Source organism: Myxine glutinosa, chromosome 2, assembly GCF_964187855.1.
Source record: "Myxine glutinosa chromosome 2, kmMyxGlut1.1, whole genome shotgun sequence".
NCBI lineage: Eukaryota > Metazoa > Chordata > Myxini > Myxiniformes > Myxinidae > Myxine > Myxine glutinosa.
This window is the reverse complement of record NC_136262.1, coordinates 78,173,933-78,200,637: the sequence shown is the minus strand read 5'-3', so window position 1 is coordinate 78,200,637 and position 26,705 is coordinate 78,173,933. Positions and strand designations below refer to the sequence as shown.

General features: G+C 47.7%; 1 protein-coding gene across 4 annotated transcripts in view; it reads left to right on the top strand.

Moving 5' to 3' along the window:
* Positions 1-26,705, top strand: part of CIAO2A (cytosolic iron-sulfur assembly component 2A) — a 44,936-nt gene that overhangs the window by 8,025 nt on the left and 10,206 nt on the right. For 3 of the 4 annotated variants that reach the window (XM_078773436.1, XM_068105038.2, XM_078773435.1), the window contains 3 exons: positions 5,268-5,432; positions 10,406-10,455; positions 11,260-11,305. In XM_078773436.1, the coding sequence (XP_078629562.1) occupies positions 5,268-5,432; positions 10,406-10,455; positions 11,260-11,305 (261 nt within the window). The remainder of the gene's footprint in view (positions 1-5,267; positions 5,433-10,405; positions 10,456-11,259; positions 11,306-26,705) is intronic. The other variant, XM_078773437.1, reaches the window with a different exon arrangement.

The window sequence follows — 26,705 nt, the reverse complement described above, 5'->3', positions numbered from 1 at the left end:
AGGTTCAATCGAACATTGATCCAACAACTGGCATTGTTCACCACCACCCGTCAGGATGACTGGGACGAACATCTCCCGTACCTGTTGATGGCCTACCGAACTAGCCAGCACGGGTCCACCGCATGCAGTCCAGCGTTGCTTATGTATGGGCGGGAGTTACGGGCTCCCGCCGACTTGCTATGCGGTCCCGTGCCAGACACCATGGATACACCGCCGAGGGAGGGTTACGCACGTCACCTGGAGGAAGGCATGGAGTTAGGTAGAGGGTATAGGTAGAGGGTATAGGCATGCCTTCGCCCGCCGCCAGCTCCATCTGGCGGGGGCCAAGATGGAGCGCAGGTACGCCGACCGGAGCCAGGGGAGTCAATACGCTCCGGGGATGAAGATTTGGTTCTTTAATCCCCGGAGGCGGAAGGGCAGGTGCCCAAAACTCACCTCCCCCTGGCAAGGCCCGGGAGTCGTCCTGTCGCAAATCTGTGACGTGGTCATTAAAATCAAAATGGGGCCACGGGCCCCCCCTCGGATCGTCCATGCCGACCGGATAAGACCTTATGCCGGCGAGCATGCGCCCTCATGGATCGCCTCGGCTCTAGATGCCGAGGCAGGACCCAGTACCTCTTGCAACGGGGGCTCGTAGCGTCAGAGGACTGGGGGGGGGGGTGATAGTGGGAACGTCCCCCATGTGGTGGGATGGCAACTCTGTCATCCCTCACAGTGGGGGGCAAAGGAGCACTAGATTATGGGGTGTATGGCAGTGAAAACTAGCCCGGGTGGGTTAGGATATTGTGTGTTGGGCCCTAGAAGATGACATTAGGTAACGTTAAGATTAGTTAGTGACAAGGATACCTGTAGTGGGTACGCAGGTAGATTAGAGTGGATGATAATGACGTGGTATGTGCTTAGTTTAAAGGGAAGACGGGGAGCACTAAGTTAGCAGGGCAACAGGTAGATCAGATGATGCCGTGTGAGTGTTGGAGGTGTATTGAGAAGTGTATTGAGCAGTGTGTGAGGATTGAACAGGTGTGATTGCACAGGTGTGCAACTGGACAGGTGTGTGGAGCAGTGTATGAGTAAGAGTGATAGTGATAGTGATGTGTATTGTGCTGACCAAATGGTCCAGGGAGAAGGAGGGTGCAGGTGGCACCAGATATGATTGCACAGGTGTGCAACTACAGGTGAATGGAGAATGGTAGTGTGGAATATCTGGAGTATTGGAATGGATGGTCGTGGAGTGAGTATGAGGGAAACTGTGGAGTGGAGTGGATGGTGCGGAGGTGTGAATGGGGGAAGAGTGGACCCCCATCACGAATACCCGGGGCGGGTAGTGTAAGTGTTAGGTAGAGGGTATAGGTAAATTGTGGTTGGATATTGGCATCTGTGGTGCGGGTGGAAGAATGGTGATGAGATGGGTGCATTAGTGTTGTGGAAATGGCTGGGCGTGTAGCCTGTTAGTGTGTGTAGTTGGTTTGGGCACTCCACCACTGTGAGGATGTCGGCCAGGTGAGCCCGCAGGTGGGCTCTGGGAGCCGGTAGTAGTTGTTGTGGATGGGGCCCGAGGATCCGGAGGACGGACCCGGGTAGCCCAGTGCCAGAGGGCACCAAGGGGTGACAGAGCCAGGAGGGGCCTTCCCCAGTTAGATAGGTTAGGGTGAGGAGCAGGTAAGCTCGGGAGGCAACTGCAGTGGTGGAGGTGTGCAGGTGGGTAGACCTGCTGGGAGAGCTACACGTCACAGCCCAGAAATTGTGCAAGGGCACCGGGAGTTGAATCGGGGGAGTGAGACCCCAAATTGAGAAGCACCACAGTTTGGTCAATGGGAATTTGGTTTTTAGAACCCATGGCATATGGTAAGTTGGCCAATGGATTGGCAGGGAAAGACCCCGGGTAGTGTAAAATGTGTTAATGTCATTTAGAGGATAGTTAGGATTGAAGGATCTCCTCGCACCATCTGCATCCACTCACCTGAGGTGACAGGTACTCCACACCATGCCATGTTTTGATTATTTTTTATGAGCAAATGTTTTGGATTGTGAGACGCATCATGACGTGGGTGTGACATTGTGCTTTGTGTTCCATCTCTTCCTCCTTATGAGGATTGATGATGAATTGATGATGGCAAATTTTGGATAGTGGGATGGTGGTGACGAATTTGGTCTAAGGGAAATATGGGGAAGATGTGACAGTAGTGATGAATTTGTAATGTGTAGATTTTGTACTTATGGGGTAAGGGCAAGGGTAGTGTAGGTGACAGGGGGGTGACGTACGGTAGGGACGAGCTTTCTCACTTCGCCCTCCGTACGCATTTCGCCTTGCATTGCCTTATTGATGTGTACCCTTGTGACCTTACCCCTCGCTCATTTGTCTCTTTTGTCTCCCACATGACCTGTGCGCCATTGGGCTCCGAGGGGAGCGTGCGTGGGTCGGCCATTGTGCGCCCGAAATTCCCAGAACCAGCTGTCTGCATCGATGCACCACATGATGGACCACATGCCTGTGGCCGTGCACCACGTATTGACCCCATGGGTTGGGGCATGGCCCCTCTGCTGGAACCGGCCATGAGGGCCGAAATCTTGCTGGCGGACCTTGGCCACAGGGCACCGATGCCCCACAGGTGAACCACACTAGTCGGCCCTGTGGGCCATAAATAAAATATATAAACATGGACACGTTTGGGCAAGTTTTATTGCAAATAGGCCGCCAGTAAGAAAACAAAAGAAAAAGACAACATCTGGAAGAACAAATAATAATAGCCAGCAGAGGGAGCCGAAGAGCAAGAGACCACCTGCAGGGTTAGGGGTTGTTGATTTATTTTTATTATTGAACATGCATTGAACACTGATGAACTGTGGTGACTGCACCGATTGGTGCTTGAGGGTGTGTTGGTGCGTTTTTGGGTGCTTTCATGGTGCATTGATGCAGAGCAGACTGTCTCCCCCCAGAAAGAACAATTACAGGTCCTGGGTTAGTTTTGTAAATAAAAGCAGAGTCATTGTAAATAATGCTCCCCACCGTCAGTGTGTAGTTTGAAGACCATTCCGCAATTCGGTTAACTGTGGGCGTAAGTCTGTTAGGCAGGGTGCAATGGAGCAGCGGGACACATTTATTTATGTTTTAAAACTGTCGCACTCAGGGTCAGGTGAAAAGTAGAGGGAACTACACCTACGTGTCACACTAAATAAAAGTTGTAGGCCCGGGAAGTGCCTAAGAGGAGGAGGGTGCAGTGTTGCGGATATGAGGACTGTATTTTTTTGGATTGTGTGTATTATTATTATTGTTATTATTATTCTGCGCCTCCTGCCTCCGGAGCTGTGTAAAGGTCAAAGGGCATCCCATAATTAGTCCATAAAGCATCCACACCACAGCCAATCATAGAATACCCCTGTTCAATAGTTATATCTTATTATGTGTTTTAGGGTAAGGCTGTGTCTCCCATTAATTGAAATACTCCATTGCACCAGTGAAAGAGATAGATTCCCTTCATTCCCACTCCCAAAACTTCCATCCCCCCCTTTTCGTCAATTGCCATTCGCATTGCCAACCAACAATTGCCGCCATTGGCCACGAGGCAGGGTTGGGGAAGAAAGGTGGGTCCCCACCTCGTCATAGAGGGGAGGAGTGAGCCAGCCCCACTCGACCAACCATGAGCCAGGGGTTTGGCTAGAGAGGGCGGAGGAAGAGCGATCAGGGAGGTTCGCAAAGGTTGAGGGGCGGGGGCTTATATAACCCACGGCAGGGCGTTTCCTGGAGAGATGAGATTTTACAGAGAGACGAGAGGGAGTCCAAGGAGTTGAGTCCGAGAGAAGTCCAGAGTTGCGCTGCAGATCGAGCCACCGAAACTGCACTCACTGCAGATCGAGCCACCGAAACTGCACTCACTGCAGCTCGAGCCACCGAAACTGCACTTACTGCAGCTGGAGCCACCGAAAAGGCAGCCACAGCAGCATGAGGCCTGGACGGCAGTTTGGAGCAGGGCCGCAAAGGAGCGGCGGCTGCCCAACGAGTCGATCGATTGCAGGACCAGTTGGACCTCCCTATCCCGCCAGCCATCCATCTCCCGCCAGTCCTATCATCATTCCCCGCGTGAGTCTGTCCTTGTTTGTTCTGTCCCTGGGTTAATTAAGACTGTAGGTAAGCTAGCGTTGCACTGTGTATCTAATCTCGTCTGTAAATAAACGTGACTGCTTTCTTCCTACTTATATGTGTAAATAATAAATCCAATTACTCTTCTGTACGTCTTCTCGTCTTATTCCTTTTCCTCTTTGTATTCGGTCGCTTTAGAGTTTTCCATATTGAGCAACCGCGGTGCGATACGGCCAACGTTTGGGTGGAATCGGGTTCTAGTCGGGGAATAACTGTTCGGTCGCGGTAATACCACCGCTCGGTCAAAATAACATCTTTAACCGCGTCCGTAACAATACATTATACATACAGTACGTACTTACTAATATAGATCGGTCATTTTCAGATCTACGGCAATCTATATACCGCGTCACCTCGTGTGGCTTCACATTGTCCGGTATGTTGTAATTGTCTTCTCTTTATGCACATATATACATTATACATACAGTACGTACATACTAATATAGATCATTCTCAGATCTACGGCAATCTATATACCACGTCACCTCGTGTGGCTTCACATTGTCCGGTATGTTGTAATTGTCTTCTCTTTATGCACATATATACATTATACATACAGTACGTACTTACTAATATAGATCGGTCATTTTCAGATCTACGGCAATCTATATACCACGTCACCTCGTGTGGCTTCACATTGTCCTGTATGTTGTAATTGTCTTCTCTTTATGCACATATATACATTATACATACAGTACGTACTTACTAATATAGATCGGTCATTTTCAGATCTACGGCAATCTATATACCGCGTCACCTCGTGTGGCTTCACATTGTCCTGTACTGTATGTTGTAATTGTCTTCTCTTTATGCACATATATACATTGTAACGTACTTACTAATATAGATCGGTCATTCTCAGATCTACGGCAATCTATATACCACGTCACTTCGTGTTGCTTTGCATTGCCCTGTATGTTGTAAAATGTTTTGTCTTACAGTGCATACAATTTTTTTTTTTTAATGCTTTTGAATGAAGACATTTCTTGCTGAACATTAATGGAGTATCGGTGAATTTGTATTTGACATTCTGGCAGGAAACTAGAATATTCAACTGATTACACCTTTATTTAATGGACGGCCATTTACGCATTGACGCATTGTGTTGAATACATCCTGTGCTGTGCAGATGTGATTAAAGACATCCGTGACCCCGAGAGACCAAACTCTCTGGAGGACCTGAATGTTGTGAGCGAAGAATGCGTGCGCGTTGATACTCTCTCCATGGACGAATTCCTCGTCATCATCCGCTTCACTCCTACTATTCCACACTGCTCACTTGCCACACTCATAGGTGTGTGACTCCCTCCCCAACCCAAAACCTCTTGCTACATTGCTCTTCACACTTTAGTTTGTTGGCCTTAATTTTATATTTTGCTTTGAAACTGAAAAACAAACTTGTTTGAAAAAAATATTTTGGGAACGATTGATATGGCAATGTAGTACCGCATGTGGGATTTGGAACCTGGGTGACAGCAACATGCCATTGTAATGCTCGCATTGACTCTCCAAATCGGCCGACGTGCTAATTATTTATTAAAATGATACAAGAACCCTCCTGTGCAACAAAACTTGTAACCTGCAGAGAACTTGATTTTACATATCCTTCTAATCACACTATTCATTTGCAATTGGTCACTGGATTTGACACCAATACAAATTTTTATTACAGACCCTAGGTATAAAAAAAGCTACATATATTAAACAAAGTTTCAAATGGAGCAGCTTGTCACCATTAGAGCATTTACATTGCCTCAGATGTGGCAATAAATTTTTGCTCCCAGCCGGCTCGATGACACGAGACGCCATTTGCATTTTTGTCACCTTTATTCTTACCCCATTTAGAATCCCATGTTGGCACGGGCAACTTGCTAGTAGTAATAACAATCGTATAACAATATGAGTTCCTTTGCAAACGTCGGCACAGGAGGCTTTAGATCCATCAAGTCTGAGCAATGTTGCCAACCTACGGTTGTTTGTACATGCTCCCTCCTCTATAAATGCTGAGCGTGAAGCAAGGAAGCAGCACGTTTTTAAGTCTTTGGTATGACTCTAAATCGTAAGTTACATTTGTTCCTCACTTAGAGTTAAAATAAAAAATAGAATTATTTTTGAACACGACACTTTTTCCTCGGCTTTATAGGCTGGACTGTGCTGCACATTATTCGAGAGAACAGACGGTGAGAAGGTGTCTGCCGATGAAAGGCCGTTCATTACTCGGTCATACTCGGACGGGATGGCACAATGGCAGCGCATTTGCTTCCCTGATCCGTTTCATTTGGTTTTGATTGCCGACCCGAATCTAAACTGTTGGATCGGTGTTTCGCAGGCAGGGCGAGATGCCAATGAGTAACCCAGCCCTCTTCTCCCTCCCCTCCCGCCCACCCTCGGGTGGACATTGAATTGGGACCCGGCTGCTGGCTTTAGTTCGTTGGTATTCTTTGGCATCTGTTGAAGAGTAGGAGAGGTAGAGCCGATACTCCAAAATACTGTCCTGACGTCCAGGGAGCACGGCATCGGTGGTACGGCCACGGCCCTTCTAAAATGCTGTGCACCTGCAGACGACACCTGTAACTCAGTCCCTGGTTAATATGCATTCCAATAAACAAAAGTACAGACATCGACTCGGCACACAAAGTGTGCATTTTATGTTCTCTTATGTCACGTAACTATTCTCCATCTCTCTCTCTCGGTCCTTTAACCTGTCCGTAATGGATTTGGGGACGGGCACAATATATCTGTAATGCTGAGTCCTGTAAATGAACAGGTAGGGTTAGAGCGAATTGAGGTGTTCAGAATGAGTCACCAGTTCTTCCTTGTGAAGACTTCCTCAGAAGGGAGACTTTAATCACAAAAGGTAAAGCAAATTCTATGTAGTCAAATCATCTCAAATATGATGAGTATTTTGAGGTAGTGTTTAGAAGAAAATTGAGTCGTAAGTTTTCTCTTTTCCAAAAAATGTAATAAAACCAAAGCACAGAAATATGAGAAAAACACATCAACGTTATTGGAACCCACACAAAAAGGCCGAGGAACTAAGTCTGCTGTCCTCTCATCACAGATTGGCCGGTGGTCTTTGCTTACTTTTTTTAACTGCATCTTCTCCCATCTAACTCCTTATCTCACGACCCTCATGCCCTCTCCAGCTCTTCCAGGATGCACACATTCTTTGAGTAACCACATCCTGGTTAAACCCCCAAAATCCAGGCTTACCACACACCTCAACTCATTTGCGCCTCTTTTTCCTGTTTGCGAAACAGTTTTACAATGGCTCTTCAATCCTACTCCTCTCTCTCCCCACCCCCATCAGGGATTTAATCAAGTGGTGTACCACCATCTCATGTCATACCCCATCCCACCTGCAGTCTTTTCTACCCCCATTAACTCTACCTCACTTAACCCTCTAACATGCAGGTTACTAAGGAATTCCTTCCATCCTATCTTTCTTCTTTTCCTGTTCGTTAATTTCATTGCTCGTTTTGTCCAACTGTGGCCATTCAGGGCTCTGTACCTAGCGTCATTTCGGCCAACGTAGTTTCTTGGCTAAGGGTAGAAATCCTGGACCGGTCACCACTCCGATGCAGAATACTGAACGGAATGAGCAGGAATTTGGAATTTGTTAATGGTGCCGGTGATAACTCGCCCGACTCTTGACGAATGACACACACATACTTCCAGGCTATCTTGTCCTCCGGTAAAATAGCCTAACGTTGTAGTAAACTATTAATTACCTCCACCACCAAAGGTTGATGGAGGTTATGTTTTCACCCCTGTTTGTTCGGTTGTCTGTCTGTTTGTGAATACGATATCTCAAAAAAGTTGTGGACAGATTTGGACGAAATTTGGTGAAGAGGTTGGGTATGTGATGCGGACGAAATGCTTAGATTTTGGTGAAGACCCGGATTCGGATCTGGATCCGAGAATTTTTAAAGTGGTTCTTCACCATCGAGAAATAGGGCAAAAACTATATGTTGTAGGATATCTCAAAAAATTGTGGATGGATTTGGATGAAACTTTGTGGACAGGTTGGATGTGTAACAAGAACGAATCAATTTGATTTGAGTTCTGAACCGTATCCAGTTCTGACCTATCAGTGGGATACAAAACACAAACTATTCAGCCTGTTGGAGGTATGCTCTCTACAGAGTGCCGTTCTAGTTTTTGAAATATTTTCATCACGAAAAATGTTTTTCTCTTCATTATATATTGTTACGGATGCGGGGTTTCTGGTTTCGCCACAAGGAGAGACTTCTTGGGTTCCTCTCAACCTCCGATCCTGAGGCCACTGGTCACGGATAACTCTGCAGTACGGCAAGCTGCTCATCAACCATGAACAGCAATTAGTCAACCAAATCTCCCAGGGTCCTCCATCTGACACCTTTTACCTTGGGGTGAGGTGGCTTATCTTACCGGGGATTGTGCCCTCCATACAGACTGATATTTATCTTATTTAATCAGGTGCAGCCATGTGAACTGCCCAGTACGTACTCGCTAATGTGTGGAGCCAACTAGTGGTGAAGAACGTCCCGGCTAACACCAGTGCAGATTATGCTAGATCAATGGAGGAAAAGACAACACAGGCAGATTGGAAGAACATGTGTGGGGTGGTTTATTATTTACAAGGGGAGTGAGGAAAGGTATATGGTACATCCATACAATCAAGGTTTACTCGCAGTACAGTAGGGCAAATACCCTGCTGTACTTTGTGTGGTGTAGCAAAAGCCAGCAAAAGGGGAAATTTGTGTATTGTGGCAATGTACAAAAGCAGAGAGACACAGTGCTGCTCTTACCTGTCTGATATAGCTCCTTATAAGTCTTACCTAAGCAAGCATAACATTGGTGCCAAATCAGACTCGCACACAAAGGAAAGGTAGAAAGGTTTCAGAAAGAAAGAGCAGGGTGAGGCTTTGGATGACCTATTGGTTCATCACGCAAGGACTGATGAGTTTGTTGCTATCCTGCGCTGGGGGAAAGGGTAATGGGGAATAAATTGTTTTGCTGTCTTAGATTGAACTGTCTGCCCGGTCAGCTCCGATGCTCCTCTCCTTTGACCTGGCAGATCAAATGCTGCAGTTTGGTGCCTCTGGTGGACAGCTCCGACGAAGCACAATTGAACTCGAAGACCAGACCGGCGATCAGACCCCAAGAACGTTGTCCCATCCTGTCTCTTACTGTCTTCTCCTGCCCTGAACTGAACTTCAACTGCCGGATTCTGTCTAGACCGATTTGTAGCTCTGCCTTGTATTCATCTGGGGAGTGGTGGAGTCCAGCGAGGGTCAAGGGTGACGCCCCGCCCTTCCTAGGCGTGGTTGCCTGGAGCAAATGTCACACTACCCTCTTTGGTCCTGATGCAGCATGCCTATTGGCTCAGATGAGATGAGCCTGTTGGTCTGAAATTGTCCTCACTGACTTTCTGGATGTGCTATGGGCCTCAGCTCCTGACTTAACATTGGGTGGACTTGCATCACTTCCCGTTCCCCACCCGAATATCCAGCAAGGGCCCCTTATGGCATGTTGGACAACCGTAGGGTTGTCTGACAGGAAGGAACAATTGGAAGGTTAGCACAGGTTTGCTCTAACCGGCAGTGAGCCTTGATGGTGGTGGCGCCACGAGTGTGGGCAAAATGGCATCCTCGAGAAACATGAGATAGCGGTTGCAGCAATGAGGGGCAGGCAGGTGGTTGAAGTTTTGTGGTGGTCGAGTGGTTAAGGTATTGTGGTGGTGAGACTGTGGTGGAGGCGCAAGTGAGTGAATGGTGAGTAAATAAAGCAAAATGATGGTTGTTGGTCTTGAGGTGGGGGAAGGCGGTTGTGGTGTTGTCATGGAGGTGGTTTATAGTCCTGTGGTGGTTAAAGTGCAGTTGAGGTGCTGTTGCAGTGGGGGTAGCAGTTGGGTTATGGCAAGCAGAATTTAATGAGTTTTGGTGCGCATATGCAAATGAGGGAGCACACCCAATCCGGCTCGTGAGAGATGGCACTTGGCTCCACAACGAAGATGGAAGATGGTGGAAAATGGGGGAAAACCTAGCAAATCACTCACAATGAATATCCCCTTTGAAATCCAGAAACACAGGGAGGACTATCTGGACCATTTAATAATTAACGAACTCAGGAACCTATATGTTGTGTGCCAATGCCGGTGGTGTTGGTTCGCAGAACCGTAACAATATATTTAACTACAATTATCATAAGTTTTTGTTTTCAGGCACAACACATTGAAAATACATTGTGCCTTGTTTTATTGTACGTTTTGTTGTTCTTTTGCAGGGCTGTGTTTGCGGGTAAAACTGGAACGTTCATTACCATTTAAACACAAGGTCAGTTTGATGTCTTCCCTCAGATCACTCCCATTTTAATTAACCTCACCATATTCTCACAAATGTTCCACCTCAAACTCAAACATTCATAGAGTGAGTGTGATTCCATTCATTCATTAGTCTTTACATACTGAATGAATGAAATGAATGAATGAATGATCGTTTTAAGGCCATTTTCCCCGCTAGAGCGGGGGTTAGCCTTGCGGGCCCCATGACAATCATGGTTCCCTGTTTGAGGCAATGTGTTTTATGGCCGGATGCCCTTCCTGACGCCAACCCTTGGTTGCCTCTTACGATGCGCAGGGATACGGTGTACCTATTCTAAATCGGGGTACACACTGTGATCATTCATCCCAGCAAGCTGGTACTCAATTTGCCGACCTCGGAAGGATGACAGGCTGAGTCAACCCCCCTGGCGTTAATTCAGCGATCGATCGGGATTCAAACTCAGGATCCTAGGATCCCAAGCCAGCACCCTAACCGCTAAGCCAACACCAGGCTAGTCTTTACATACTGATGTCTTGTAAATCCGCTTTCAAATTTCAGTCCAGCTTTGGAAAGCCCCCAAAGCCCTCAGAATGCCTCATGTTAATAATTCCTACTTGGTCACCGGAACGGATCGACACCCTATGATGTTGCATGGTAAAACACACACTGGGACCAGAAGGGTCCCTCGAATCCCTCAGAAGGGTCCCTCCTCTCGAATCGTAACGTAAATTATGTTATGACCTCTGTTGGCTTTTGTTCGCCATCATGTCAACTTGATACAGATAGTTCTAAATGCTTGTGGCCTGTCGCCTGCAGTTGGAGATTTACATTGCTGAAGGCACCCATGCCACGGAGAAAGAGAGTGAGTCAAAATAGTCTTAAACAATACCCTATTTCCCACATTGACTTTATATTTATTTTGGGGTCATTGTTTGCTTCTTTTCCATTTATGTAAGAATATTGCTTTGGTTCATGTGGATAATGGAAAATAAATTGGTGATGCTGCCAACAGACTGTTGCCTTGATCTCTCGTGCAAATAGAAATAACCCGGGTTTATGTACATTTTTATGTACAGCTCGTGCAGGGAAAATGCCTTAAAATGCCTGTTGTTGTTGTTGTTTATGTACATGAAGCAAAAACGTTCCTACTGCTTTTGTGCATATATGATAAATTGTGGTTATATAGCTCGGATAATTCAAATTACATTGACTCATAGGCTTCAGGCCTCTGGTGTCAGCCTGATGCCTATACGTACTGTCACATTCACAAAGCCCATGACGCCTATCGGCTCCAATCTTTCAATATTTGATGATCCTTTTAACAGTCTCTCAAGTTGTTTTACACTGAACGGAAAACTTATAGGAAGGCCATGGCCATTATGAATATAATACTTCCAAAGATGTCTTAGACTTACCATAGCACCAAAACGGCATACGTACAATTTTTGTACTCTGCCCCTTCCTATTCCATCTCCAGGCGCTGCATAATGTCATCGCCGGGCTCGGTGATTAGGTCATGCATCTTCAAGGGGGCCCGGCGATGACGCGTGCCGTAAGGGAGTACTCAGTTTTCACTCCGTTTGTTAATTGCGAAAATCGAAGATTTTGCTCTTGTGCATTATTCTATTTGTTTGTCTGTCTGTTTATTATTTGCGAAAATCAAAGTCGAAGATCTTTCAAATATATTGCTTGGTCGTGTGCGTTATTCTGTCTGTTTTTCTGTTTGTTTGTATGTCAATCGCCTACAGGTCACAATTTTAAACCAGTCATTGCAAAGCTTCACTAAAAGGTGGATTTGGCCATAAGGAAGAAGCCTATTAATTTTGAGGTCAAAAGGTCAACATCGACTAAAAAGGTCAACTACCTTTTTCAACAAAAAGGTCAACAACTAAAAAGGTCAATATCTCACCGTTCTCAAGACCGAACTCTCTTATCTGTTTCCCTCTTCCAAATCCTGGTGGCGTCTGGTCAAATCTGTTTCTGGTGTTTGTTCCCCCTCCATCCCCTCCCTTACCTCAAACAGCTACACAGCTGACTCCGCACATGAAAAAGCTGAATGCCTCAACTCTGTGTTTGCCTCTAAATCTTGTGTCCCAAACCCATCCCTATCTGTACCCACCGTACCCAGTCGTACCCAGCTGCTCCTGGACTCTGTGTCCTTTCCTCCTGACAAGGTGGAAAAGTTTCTGTCAACCCTCGACTCTGATTCTGCAACTGGTCCTGACGGCATCAGCCCACGGGTCCTAAAATCATGTTCTTCCGCTCTTTCACTCCCTCTTTCTGTTCTCTTCACCCTCTCTTTTGCTCAAGGTCATCTGCCATCTGCTTGGAAATCAGCCAACATCACCGCTTTGCACAAAAAAGGTGCAAAAACAGATCCTAGCAACTACAGACCAATCAGCCTTCTCCCAATTATCAGCAAAGTCATGGAATCCATCATTGCTTCAGATATGAAATCTTTCCTCTTCTCCAATGGCTTTATCTCTGACCATCAATTTGGTTTCAGACCTGGTCACTCTACTCTGGACATGCTGCTTCTGCTTTCTCAACAATGGATGGAGGTCCTCAACGCCAAACAGGAAATTAGAGCTCTCTCCCTTGACATTTCACGTGCCTTCGATACGGTCTGGCACACCGCTCTGCTCACCAAACTCTCCTCCTTTGGTATCCATGGAAATCTCCACGCATGGCTGGCGGACTTCCTCTCTAGTCGTAGTCAACGTGTGGCCCTGAATGGGTTTCTCTCATCTCCTCTTCCTGTTCAGGCTGGAGTTCCCCAAGGCAGTGTTCTGGGCCCTGTGCTTTTTCTGGTCTTCATCAATGATCTCTCTGACTCTCTTGAAAATCCTCTCTATCTCTTTGCTGACGACTCCACTCTCTGTCGCTCCATTCCTCATCCCTCAGATCGGCAGTCTGCAGCCTCCTCGCTCTCTGCAGACCTGGACAAAATCACAGACTGGGCAAACAAATGGAACATGTCTTTCAATCCTGACAAATCTCACACTCTTACGATGTCTCTCCGAAAAGACCGACTGGACAACCCTCCCATCCACTTTCTGAATAATCCTCTCCAAGAAGTTCTGTCACTCAATCTTTTGGGTCTCACTATCTGCCATGATCTTTCCTGGGAAAACCACATTTCAAATATGGCCTCCAAAGCCAGTCGCCGACTGGGCATCCTCCGTCGTGCGAAGTCCTTCGCTCCTCACCTGAGCTCCTCACCACTTACAAGGCTTTCATCCGCAGCTCTATGGAATACTGCTCTCCCCTCTGGTCTGGTGCTCCTGCCTCACACCTAGCTCGTCCTCACGCTGTTGAAACCAAAGCGTTCAGAATCATTGGAATCTCCCGCGATGAAGCTAACTCCAAGGGCCTTTCACTCACTCACCGCAGGCAGGTTGGTGGTCTTTCCGTCTTCTACCGACTTCTCTCTGGCCTTGCCCCCCCCCCCCAGCTCTCTCTGGGCTCTGTCCCCCAAATATTCCTACAGGTCGCACAAGATCTGCCTGCAACCCTCTTATGGTTAAACTGACAAAATCAAGACTTTCTGCTCACCTTCACTCCATCCATCTTTTCTCCCGCCTCTTGAACAAACTCCCTCACTCTCTTCAATCCCACTCCACCCTCCAGGTCTTTAAAACAGCTGTTCACCACCATCTCTTATCTTCCCCCATCCAAAACCTTGATCTTTTCTACCCCCGCTAATTTCGGTCCCCTTGTGTTTTATACCTCTTCCCCCCCCTTCCCACGCCTCCTCCCCCCAAGCCCTCTCCCTCCCACACTTCTCCCTGCTCTCAAATGTTGTGTTTGTGTGCTTCCCCTACTCTCCCCATCTTGTCTACCGCTCCCTCTTTTTATATATTTTGTTTGTCTAGTTGATTTGTTTGTGAAATAAATGTTAGCTCTTTCACGAGCCTCGATTCAGTATGCAAAAAAAAACAAAAAAAAAACTACTGAAGGTCAACTATCGAATTTCTAAAATCTTCAAATTTCATCCGATTGACTTGAAATTTGAAGAGAATTTGCATATCACGTCACTGAGTTCAACCATCAATTCTTTTTGGCCAAAAGGTCAACAACTTCAAAGTGAAGTTTCTAAAATCCTCAATTTTTATCCGGTTGACTTGAAATTTGAAGAGGATTTGGATATCAGGTCACTTTAATTCAACAAACAATTATTTTTGAGGCCAACTTTGGCCAACAGGTCAACATAGGCCAAAAGTAAACAACTTATTTCAGTGATTTCTCAAGTATTGTGCCATGCACAACATATTCCTTGTCTGTTTGCCTGTTTGTATGTCAATCGCCTACAGGTCACAATTTTAAACCGATCTTTCCGAAACTTCACCAAATGGTGGAGTTGACCATAAGGAAAAAGCCTATTAATTTTGAGATCAAAAGGTCAAAAAGTAAACATCGGCTAAAAAGGTCAACAACTGTCAAATTTCCTAAATTCTCAATTTTCATCTGATTGACTTGAAATTTGAATAGGATTTGCATATCAGGTTACTGAATTCAACCACCGATTATTTTTGAGATCATAGGCCAAAGGTCAACAATTTAAGGTGGAATTTCTAAAATTCTCAAAATCGCACATTGGAGGATATGTTATTTATTTATTTTGCATAGGGACGGTGTACTTTGAATGTAGCTGTACTTGTCTTGCATACCTCTTTCTTTAAATCTCTCTCTTTTTCTGTACATGTCTCTTTCTCTCTCTTTATATCTGCTCTCTCCCTCTGTTTTTCTCTGTGCTGCTGTGCATAATACAGGTTAATTGCCATCAAAGGAAACTGCGCTACCTCTTCACCATGTCGTCAAACTAACTAACGTTGTCCAGGATATGCTAACGATGTCCAGGGCCTCAACCTCCATCGTTATAATAAGTAGCAGATGGACCTTGGCAAAGACAATGCACAGTGGCTTGCTTTCAAACATTTTATTATTCAAATTGTTGATGCGGATATTCGCCTGAAACTATTTGTTTCCAGGGCAGAAAGTCAAATGCACAAAATCAAAGCAGCAAGTTGGATTTGCAAATAATTGGTCAATTATCCACTTAGTGGCAGCACCGTCAATTATTTCATGCCCCATCACTCCTTCAAGAGCTTTTGTAATTATCAAAGGGCTAATCAGTCGTGTTCCTACAGCACAGATCTCCTGGGCTACAGTTATGTCAAAGCCATCAGACGGCTGAAGCATATGTTGGTTTCATGGGAGGGGGTCCTCTTTGGAGGCGAGGGTGGAGGACTCTTGTCTCCTTCATGGGGGAGGAGGGTCTTTCGTCTCCGAGGGGGTGGATCACTCCTTCATTTCTCTCGCGTGTTTTTTTTTTTTGTTGTTGTTGTATACAGGATCGAGGCTCGTGAAAGAGCTAACATTTATCACACACAAAAAAAAAATCAGACACACAAAACATATAATAAGGGTAGAGGTAGACAAGATGTGGAGAGAAGGGGAAGCACACAAACACAACATTTGAGAGCAGGGACATCGGGAGATCTGGGGGAGGGCTTGGGGGAGGAGGTGTGGGAGGGCTTGGGGGAGGAGGTGTGGGAAGGGGGGGAGGGGTGGGAGAAGTATAAAACACAAGGACACCAAGGACTTCCAGGAAGGAAATTGGTATTTCAGAAAAGTGAATCTGGGGTGAAATTAGCAGGGGTAGAAAAGATCAAGGTTTTGGATTTTTTTATTTTTTTTGTATACAAGATCGAGGCTCGTGGAAGAGCGAACATTAATCACACAGAAAGACAAACCGACACATAAAACATAACATCGGGAGCGGTAGACAAGATGGGGAGAGAGGGGGAAGGACACAAACACAACATTTGAGAGCAGGGACCGAGAGACATGGAGACATCGAGAGATCTGTGGGAGGGAGAGGGCTTTGGGGGGGGGGCATGGGAAGGGGAGGTGGGAGAGGTATAAAACATATGGACACTGTCAGGACTTCCAGGAAAGAAGTTGGAATTTTGGATGGGGGAAGATAAGAGATGGTGGTGAACAGCTGTTTTAATGACCTGGAGGGAGGAGTGGGATTGAAGGGAGTGTGGGAGTTTGTTCCAGAGGCGGGAGAAAAGAGGAATGAAAGAGTGAAGGTGAGCAGAGAGCCGAGATTTCGGCAGTTTAACCATCAGAGGGTTGCTGGCAGATCTTGTGCAACCTGTCGGAATATTTGGGGGACAGAGCACAGAGAGAGCTGGGGGAGCACGGCCGGAGAGGAGTCGATAGAAGACAGAAAGACCACCTACCTGCCTGCGGTGAGTGAGTGACAGGCCCTCAGAGATAGCTTCATCGCGGGAGATACCAATGATTCTGAAAGCTTTGGTTTCAACAGCGTGAAGCCGAGCTAGGTGTGAGGCAGGAGCACCGGCCCATAAGGGAGAACAGTATTCCATTGAGCTGCGGATGAAAGCCTTGTATGTGGTGAGGAGCTCAGGTGTGCCTAGGAAGGACTTCGCACGACGAAGGATGCCCAGTCGGCGACTGGCTTTGGAGGCCAGCTTGGAAATGTGGTTTTCCCAAGAAAGATCATGGCAGATAGTGAGACCCAAAAGCTTGAGCGACAGAACTTCTTGGAGAGGATTGTTGAGAAAGTAGATGGGAGGGTTGTCCAGTCGATCTTTTCGGAGAGACATAGTAAGAGTGTGAGATTTGTCAGGATTGAAAGACATGTTCCACTTGTTTGACCAGTCTGTGATTTTGTCCAGGTCTTCAGAGAGTGAGGAGGCTGCAGACTGCCGATCTGAGGGAAGAGGAATGGAGCGGCAGAGAGTGGAGTCATCAGCAAAGAGATAGAGAGGATTTTCCAGAGAGTCGGAGAGATCATTGATAAAGACCAGAAAAAGTACAGGGCCCAGAACATTGCCTTGGGGAACTCCAGCCTGAACAGGAAGGGGAGATGAGAGAAATCCATTCAGGGCCACACGTTGACTACGACCAGAGAGGAAGTCCGCAAGCTATGCATGGAGATTTCCATGGATACCATAGGAGGAGAGTTTGGTGAGCAGAGCTGGGTGCCAGACCGTATTGTAACGATTTTGAGAAGTGTAACGGGTTTTGAGAAGTGTAACGGGTTTTGAGGAGTGTAACAATTTTGGAGGAAGGGTAACGGATGTGAAGAGTATGGTTTTGATATGGTAACATCCTGGTAATGTAAATAATGGTCGCAGCCGTCCTCCTAATTAATTTCATAGAGCATACACGCAGGTCACGATATATCTTTTAAATAGTGTATTTCCTTATTCCATGTAGGCTAAGTATGTGTTTTCCCACTAGATTGACTTTGCATTGTATCAAACAAAATAAGCGTAGGCCCTTCCAATTTCCCCAAAACCTCCCTTCCAATTGCCTTCCGCATTTTGGCTGGTTTTCTTCAAACCACCATTGGCCACGAGGTAAGGTTGGGGAAGAAAGGCGTGTCTCCACCTCGTCATAAGAAGCAAGGAGTGAACCAGCCCTAACAGCCAATCAACACCGCGGTGAGTGACCCGGTAGGCGTGCCCTCGGAGCCGGCGGCTTAATTCCGCCGGAGGTGATAAAAGCGACTGCAGGGGACTGCTTTACGAGTCCAGATGAGAGTTGACTGGAGAGGAGTCCAGATGAGAGTTGACTGGAGAGGAGTCGAGATGAGAGATGACTGGAGAGAGGCCTTGAGAGATACGCTGGGGGATGACCTGGAAGAGGAGCGCAATCCACCGCAAGCCCTACCTACCTCCCTACCTGCCTGCCTGCAATACCCCCCTGTCGTTGGAGAGACGCGCTGAACGGAGGGAGACGGCTCCACCCCAGGAAGAGGAGCAGGTGTGCCGAGCCAGCGCGTGACGGCCGCGGATACGCGACGGAGGTTTTCCCGCCAAAACCGCGAGGGGTGCTGCGGCCTCCGACCTTGCCTTCCTTTCAAGCCATCAACCTCGAGCGATTACCTGCCTGCAATATCCATCGTGTGAGTGTGAACGTCCTGTCCTACTCGTTTGTCTTGGGGATTAAGTAAATGAAATAGAATAAGTTAACAATGCACTGTGTGACTGCTCTTTTCCATCTATTGCTGTAAATAATATTGGTCGCTCTAAAATATTGCTTGTGTGTGTATAATAAATCTGTTCTTCCTCCAAACTCTGTCTTTCTTCTCTCTTCTTCTCTTTCGGTCGCTTTAGAGGTTTCCCAATTGAATATCTGTAGCGCGATTAGTCAACGTTCGGGTGGAATCGGGTTCTAATCGGGGAGTAACTGTTCGGACGCGGTTAAATACACCACCGCTCGGTAAAATAACATCCAAAAACCGTGTCCGTAACAATTGGTGTCAGGAGTGGGATTCGAACCTGGGACTAAATTTGTTAGGCCCAAAGTTTAAAAAAAAATTTTTGGTCAAAATTACGAGCTGCCGAAATTGTGTTTTTTATAAAACCCGAATTTTGAGATCGCGCCATGGACAATCAAGGCGATCGGATGTCGGTGGGGGAAATAGACGGGGTAGAATCGACCCAGGACTTAGGAAAAAAAATGGTGGAGGAGAGTAAAGAAGGTGTGGTTGAGGGTGTATCAGGTGCACAAAATGGCGTCCTCACGCATGTGGGTGTAGCGGCACCAAATTTTGCCGCGCCCTTTGTACCAACGGTGGAAGACATGCAATTATTTATGGCTGAAATGGAAGCCCTTAGTGAGCGATTGGGAAACCAAATTGAAGAAATAACGAACGGAGTGAAGGCCAATATGGAGAGAATGGAGCAGAGGGACAGAGACCGCAAGTTGGGCGAGCAGGTCCCACGGGTGCACGAGGAGGTAAAGCGGGTCGAAAAGCGCTGGTTGAGCGAAGCGGAGGAAAGCACGGGTACAATGACGGGGGTAGAAATCGCGACACGGGGTTTAGAAAAGCCAGCGGTCGCCGAGGTTAATAAAGAAAAAGCAGTAGCGGGAATAATTAAAATTGAAGAGATGACGGAGGTAGCCCGGGAATTGCAGGGAGAAATGGATTATGTACAAGGTCTGTGTTCAAATCATGATGTGATGCTCACTAACCAAATAAAGAGTTTGCAGGTGGCAAAGGAGGGGCGGAGACGAGGTACGGAGGTGAGTGGCAATGTACATGATGTGAGGGGAGATTCAGTCGGCTTGGGGATTGGTTTGGATCCGGGTGTTCGTGAAAGGCCGTTGGTGAAGTGTGTGACAGGTCAGGTGTGCGAAAAAAGAGGTGTGCGAGAATGTCCGACCATGGGGTGTGTGAGGAAAAAGTGCACGCCGAGGAGTGAGTGTGCCGTCAGGAGTGAGCCGGTCGAAGCGCGTGTGCGAGGGGGTACATGGAAGCGCGGTGTGGTGAGTGTTACGGAGGAAGTAGCGAGAGAGTGTACACCTGTGGTGAGTGTTACGGAGGAAGTAACGAGAGAGTGTACACCTGTGGTGAGTGTTACGGAGGAAGTAACGAGAGAGTGTACACCTGTGGTGAGTGTTACAGAGGATGTAACGAGAAAGTGTACGTCTGTGGTGAGTGTTACGGAGGAAGTAACGAGAGAGTGTACACCTGTGGTGAGTGTTACGGAGGAAGTAACGAGAGAGTGTACACCTGTGGTGAGTGTTACGGAGGAAGTAACGAGAGAGTGTACACCTGTGGTGAGTGTTACAGAGGATGTAACGAGAAAGTGTACACCTGTGGTGAGTGTTACGGAGGAAGTAACGAGAGAGTGTACACCTGTGGTGAGTGTTACGGAGGAAGTAACGAGAGAGTGTACACCTGTGGTGAGTGTTACAGAGGATGTAACGAGAAAGTGTACGTCTGTGGTGAGTGTTACGGAGGAAGTAACGAGAGAGTGTACACCTGTGGTGAGTGTTACAGAGGAAGTAACGAGAGAGTGTACACCTGTGGTGAGTGTTACGGAGGAAGTAACGAGAGAGTGTACACCTGTGGTGAGTGTTACGGAGGAAGTAACGAGAGAGTGTACACCTGTGGTGAGTGTTACGGAGGAAGTAACGAGAGAGTGTACACCTGTGGTGAGTGTTACGGAGGAAGTAACGAGAGAGTGTACACCTGTGGTGAGTGTTACAGAGGATGTAACGAGAAAGTGTACGTCTGTGGTGAGTGTTACAGAGGGTGTAACGGGAGAGTGTGCGCGAGAGGTATGGTGTGTAACAGGGAGAGCGTTGGTGGAATGTACGGACGGCGTTGGAACGCCAGGTTTTGTAAGGGTGAAAGGGGTAGCGTATGCTTGTAAGCATGCAAGTAAAGCATCGATGGTAACCAGGTTAGCGGTTAGGGCGACGGATAGCCGATGCGAGCACTCGGGGCGTGGGGTGCTTTGTTGGGTGCGAGGCCCGGCGCGGATCGATGCTGCGTCGCTTCTCTTCGAAGCGTCGTTGCCGATTCGGGCTTGGCCCCGCCCCGCACGGTCGAGTCCGGGCTTTGCCGGGCGAGGCGACCGGTCCGGTTCGAGGGCGAGTGGGAGGAAGCGGAACGGTGCCCCCTCGTGGGGACGGGGTTCCGACCGGGGGAGATTGAGCCATCGGGCCCGGGACCGCAAGGTGCCGCGCCGAGATGGTGCGTGGAGCCTCGGTCCAACCAAACCACCTCCCTTGAACCGAAAGCCGGACGGATTCAACCTGCAGGCAAAAAAAAAAAAACGACCCGCGTTCATTGCTCGGCTGTACGAAGCCGGGCTGTAGATGTGAATTGGCGCACCGAGAGGATGTAATAAGTAGACGGGTGATGTGAATTGGCGCACCGAGAGGATGTAATAAGTAGACGGGTGATGGTGATAGTGATAGTAGTGATTTGAAACGAAATTTAGAAAAGTGAATAGAATTGGCAGTAAATGGAAAATTTTTGAATTGTTGGATTTGGACGAGCGAAATTGGTAGTGAGAGACCCCCGATGTGGTGGGATGGCAAATCCACCATCCCTCACAGGTGGGGGCAAATGCGCTATAGATTATGGGGTTTATGGCAGTGAAAACGAGCCAGGGAGGGCTTGGATAATGATAGGGATCTAGCGAAGATGACCTTAGGTAACGATAAGGTTAGTTAGTGACTGATACCTGTAGTGGGGACGCAGGTAGGTTAGTGTGGTTGATAATGACGTGGGAGCACAATAGTTTAAAGGGACGACTGGGAAGCGCAAGTTTCAGAGGGGAGGAGTTAGCTGAGATGATGCCGTGTGTGGGAGAATGGAACAGGTGTGATTGCACAGGTGTGCAACTGAACAGGTGTGTGGAGCAGTGTATGAGGGAGTAGTGGTGATTGCGTGTTGTGTTGACCAAATGGTCCAGGAAGAAAGGAGGGTGCAGGTGGCACCAGGTATGATTGCACAGGTGTGCAACGACAGGTGAATGAAGAACAGGTGTATGTGGCTGTGTGGAATAAATGGTAGTGTGGAATATCTGGAGTATTGGAATGGATGGTCGTGGAGTGAGTATGGTGGAAATTGTGGAGTGGAGTGGATGGTGCGAAGGTGTGAATGGGGGAAGAGTGGACCCCCATCACGGATACCCGGGGCGGGTAGTGTAAGTGTTAGGTAGAGGGTATAGGTAAATTGTAGTTGGATATTGGCATCTGTGGTGCGGGTGACAGAATGGTATGTGGATGGGTGCGTTGGTGTTGTGGAAATGGCTGGGCGTGTAGCCTGTTAGTGTGTGTAGTTGGTTTGGGCACTCCACCACTGTAAGGATGTCGGCCAGGTGAGGCCGCAGGTGGGCTCTGGGAGCCGGTAGTAGTTGTGTGGATGGGGCCCGAGGATCCAGAGGACGGACCCGGGTAGCCCAGTGCCAGAGGGCACCAAGGGGTGACAGAGCCAGGAGAGGGGCTGCCCCCAGTTAGATAGGTTAGGGTGAGGAGCTAGGTAAGCTCGGGTGGCAACTACAGTGGTGGAGGTGTGCAGGTGGGTAGACCTGTTGGGAGAGGTACACGTCGCAGCCCAGAAATTGTGCTAGAGCACCGGGAGATGAATCGGGGGAGTGAGACCCCAAAATTGAGGAGCACCACAGTTTGGCCAATGGGAATTGGTTATTAGAACCCATAGTGTAAGTTGGCCAATGAATTGGCAGGGAAAGACCCCGGGTAGTGTAAAGTGTGTTAAAATCATTTAGAGGATAGTTAGGATGAAGGATCTCCTCACACCATCTGCATCCACTCACCTGAGGTGACAGGTACTCCACACCATGCCATGTTTGATTATTTTTTTTTTACTGTGCAAATGTTTGGGTTGTGAGACGCATCATGACGTGGGTGTGACATTGTGCTTTGATGTTCCATCTCTGCCTCCTTATGAGGATTGATGATGAATTTGATGATGGCAAATTTTGAAGTAGAGGGATTGTGGTGACGAATTTGGTATAAGGGAAATATGGGGAAGACGTGACAGTAGTGACGAATTTGTAAATGGGTAGATTTTGTAAATATGGGGTAAGAGCAAGGGTAGTGTAGGTGACAGGGGGGTGACGTACGGTAGGGACGAGCTTTCTCACTTCGCCCTCCGTACGCATTTCACCTTGCATTGCCTTGTTTGACGTGTACCCTTGTGACCTTACCCCTCGCTCAATTGTCTTTCTTTTGTCTCCCACATGACCTGTGCGCCATTGGGTGCCGAGGGGAGCGTGCGTGAGGTGGCCATTGTGCGCCCGAGATTCCCAGAACCAGCACGCATTGCGTTGATGTACCACTTTATGGACCGCTGTTCGGCGGCCAAGTACCACTTGATGGACCCCAGGTTCTGGGACAGGGCACCTCTGTTGGAAACCGGCCATAGTGGCCAGGGAATCTTGCTTGCGGACCTCGGTAAGGTGGCACCTATGCCAAACAGGTGGACCACCCTTAGTTGGCCCCTGAGGCCCTAAATAAAAATGGACACAAGTTGTGCTTTTTTTAGTATGTCCAAATAGGCCGCATGAAGCCAGAAGACGTCGGGAAGAACATCGGCCCAGCAGAGAAGGAGAAGACCACCACCAGTTGTTTTGTTGAGTTTATTATGAACCATGGTGACTGCGCACCGAGTGGTGCTTTGTGGTGCTGGTGGTGCTTTTGGGTGCTTTTGGGTGCTTTGGTGGTATTGGTACTGGTACTGGTGCATCGATGCAATGCGTGCTGTCTCCTCCCTCCCAACAGGAATTTCTTTCTCTTGTTCCCTAAAAAGAAAAAGAAAAAAACACACAGGTCCTGGGTTGCGTTGTAAATAAGAAATCACGTCATTGTAAATAATGCTCCCCACCGTAAATGTATAGTTTCAGAATAATTCCGTAATTCGGTTAGCTGTGGGCTTGAGTCTGTTAGACAGGATGCAATGCAATAGGGGGACATACTTATTTGTGTTTTAAAATTGTCACACTCAGGGTCAGGTTAATTGTAGAGGGAATTACACCTACATGTCACACTCAGTTAAGTCTAGTAGGCCCGAGGACGTGCCTGAAGAAAGGAGGGTGCAGTGTAACGATTTTGAGAAGTGTAACGGGTTTTGAGAAGTGTAACGGGTTTTGAGGAGTGTAACAATTTTGGAGGAAGGGTAACGGATGTGAAGAGTATGGTTTTGATATGGTAACATCCTGGTAATGTAAATAATGGTCGCAGCCGTCCTCCTAATTAATTTCATAGAGCATACACGCAGGTCACGATATATCTTTTAAATAGTGTATTTCCTTATTCCATGTAGGCTAAGTATGTGTTTTCCCACTAGATTGACTTTGCATTGTATCAAACAAAATAAGCGTAGGCCCTTCCAATTTCCCCAAAACCTCCCTTCCAATTGCCTTCCGCATTTTGGCTGGTTTTCTTCAAACCACCATTGGCCACGAGGTAAGGTTGGGGAAGAAAGGCGTGTCTCCACCTCGTCATAAGAAGCAAGGAGTGAACCAGCCCTAACAGCCAATCAACACCGCGGTGAGTGACCCGGTAGGCGTGCCCTCGGAGCCGGCGGCTTAATTCCGCCGGAGGTGATAAAAGCGACTGCAGGGGACTGCTTTACGAGTCCAGATGAGAGTTGACTGGAGAGGAGTCCAGATGAGAGTTGACTGGAGAGGAGTCGAGATGAGAGATGACTGGAGAGAGGCCTTGAGAGATACGCTGGGGGATGACCTGGAAGAGGAGCGCAATCCACCGCAAGCCCTACCTACCTACCTACCTGCCTGCCTGCAATACCCCCCTGTCGTTGGAGAGACGCGCTGAACGGAGGGAGACGGCTCCACCCCAGGAAGAGGAGCAGGTGTGCCGAGCCAGCGCGTGACGGCCGCGGATACGCGACGGAGGTTTTCCCGCCAAAACCGCGAGGGGTGCTGCGGCCTCCGACCTTGCCTTCCTTTCAAGCCATCAACCTCGAGCGATTACCTGCCTGCAATATCCATCGTGTGAGTGTGAACGTCCTGTCCTACTCGTTTGTCTTGGGGATTAAGTAAATGAAATAGAATAAGTTAACAATGCACTGTGTGACTGCTCTTTTCCATCTATTGCTGTAAATAATATTGGTCGCTCTAAAATATTGCTTGTGTGTGTATAATAAATCTGTTCTTCCTCCAAACTCTGTCTTTCTTCTCTCTTCTTCTCTTTCGGTCGCTTTAGAGGTTTCCCAATTGAATATCTGTAGCGCGATTAGTCAACGTTCGGGTGGAATCGGGTTCTAATCGGGGAGTAACTGTTCGGACGCGGTTAAATACACCACCGCTCGGTAAAATAACATCCAAAAACCGTGTCCGTAACAGTATCGAAGGCACGTGATATGTCAAGGGAGACAGCTCTGATTTCCTGTTTGGCATTGAGGACCTCCATCCATTGTTGAGACAGCAGAAGAAGCATGTCCAGAATAGAGTGACGTGGTCTGAAACCAAATTGATGATCAGAGATCAAGCCATTGGTGAAGAGGAAAGATTTCATATCCGAAGCAATGATGGATTCCATGACTTTGCTGATAATTGGGAGCAGGCTGATTGGTCTGTAGTTGCAAGGATCTGTTTTTGCACGTTTTTGTGTAAAGCGGTAATGTTTGCTGATTTCCAGGATGCTGGCAGATGACCTTGAGCAAAAGATAGGGTGAAAAGAACAGAGAGAGGTTGAGATAGAGCGGCAGAGCAGGATTTTAGGACCCGTGGGTTGATGCCGTCTGGTCCAGTTGCAGAATCAGAGTCGAGGGTTGATAAAAACTTATCCACCTTGTCAGCAGAGAAGGACACTGAGTCCAGGAGCAGTTGGGTTCGACTGGGAAAGGTGGGAACAGAGAGAGATGGGTTTGGGACTAAAGATTTTGAGGCAAACACAGAGTTGAGGCATTCGGCTTAGTCACGTGCAATGTCAACTGTGTGGCCATTTGAGGTAAGGGAGGGGATGGAGGGGGAACAAACACCAGAAACGGATTTGACCAGACGCCACCAGGATTTGGAGGAAGGAGACAGGTTTGAGAGTTCATTCTTGAGTGTGGAGAGATAGTGCTTCCTGGCACTCCTGAGTGTAGACACACACTTTTTCCGAGCTTGGTGGAAGGAACTGAGATTGCCTTCAGTTGGATTAGCCATCCAAGAGGCAAAAGCAAGTTGTTTCAGGGCAACTGCCTCACCACAAGATTCAGTGTACCATGGACAGGAGGAAGGGTAAGACAACTGAAGACGAGATGGGATAAATCTGTGCATGAGAGAGAGCAGTTTGCTTTGGAAGAATTCCCAGGAAGAATTGATGTCAGAGGCAGTGGAGATGGGAGACCAATCCAGACGATTGATGGCTGCTTGAAGACCGTCCCAGTCGGCCTGAGTGAAATGCCAGACTCGTCGACGCTGAGGAGGCTCTCTGAGAATGGCCAGAGAGATGTCCACTTTGACAAGCACATGATCAGAAGAACCGATTGGAGCAGAAGAAGAGCAGCAGACATTAGCAGGGAAGTTTGTCATAATCAAGTCTAGAAGAGAAGATACTCCATTGGCTGAGATCCGGGTCGGGAAATTGACAGATTGTGTCAATCGCAGTGAGTCACAGAAGTCCTTTGCTGAGGTGCCATGACTGGTGCGAGAGGAACCCACACCCAACCAGCTGGCATGATGACAGTTGAAGTCACCACATATGAGGAAGAGAGAGTTGGGATGAGTGGATAGAAGTTGGTCCATGTTGTCAGACAGTGAAATGTAAATGGAGTCATCACTGTTTGGAGGACGGTACAGAATACATATGAACAGAAGGTGGGAGCGGAGAGGAAGCTGTAGCCAGAGGTACTCCTGGGGGTGAGGAGGAGGGAGGGCAGTGCAAGGAGAGTGAGGAAGAGAGTTTTTGATAAAGATAGCCACCCCACCACCAGGACGAGGCTCAGGTCT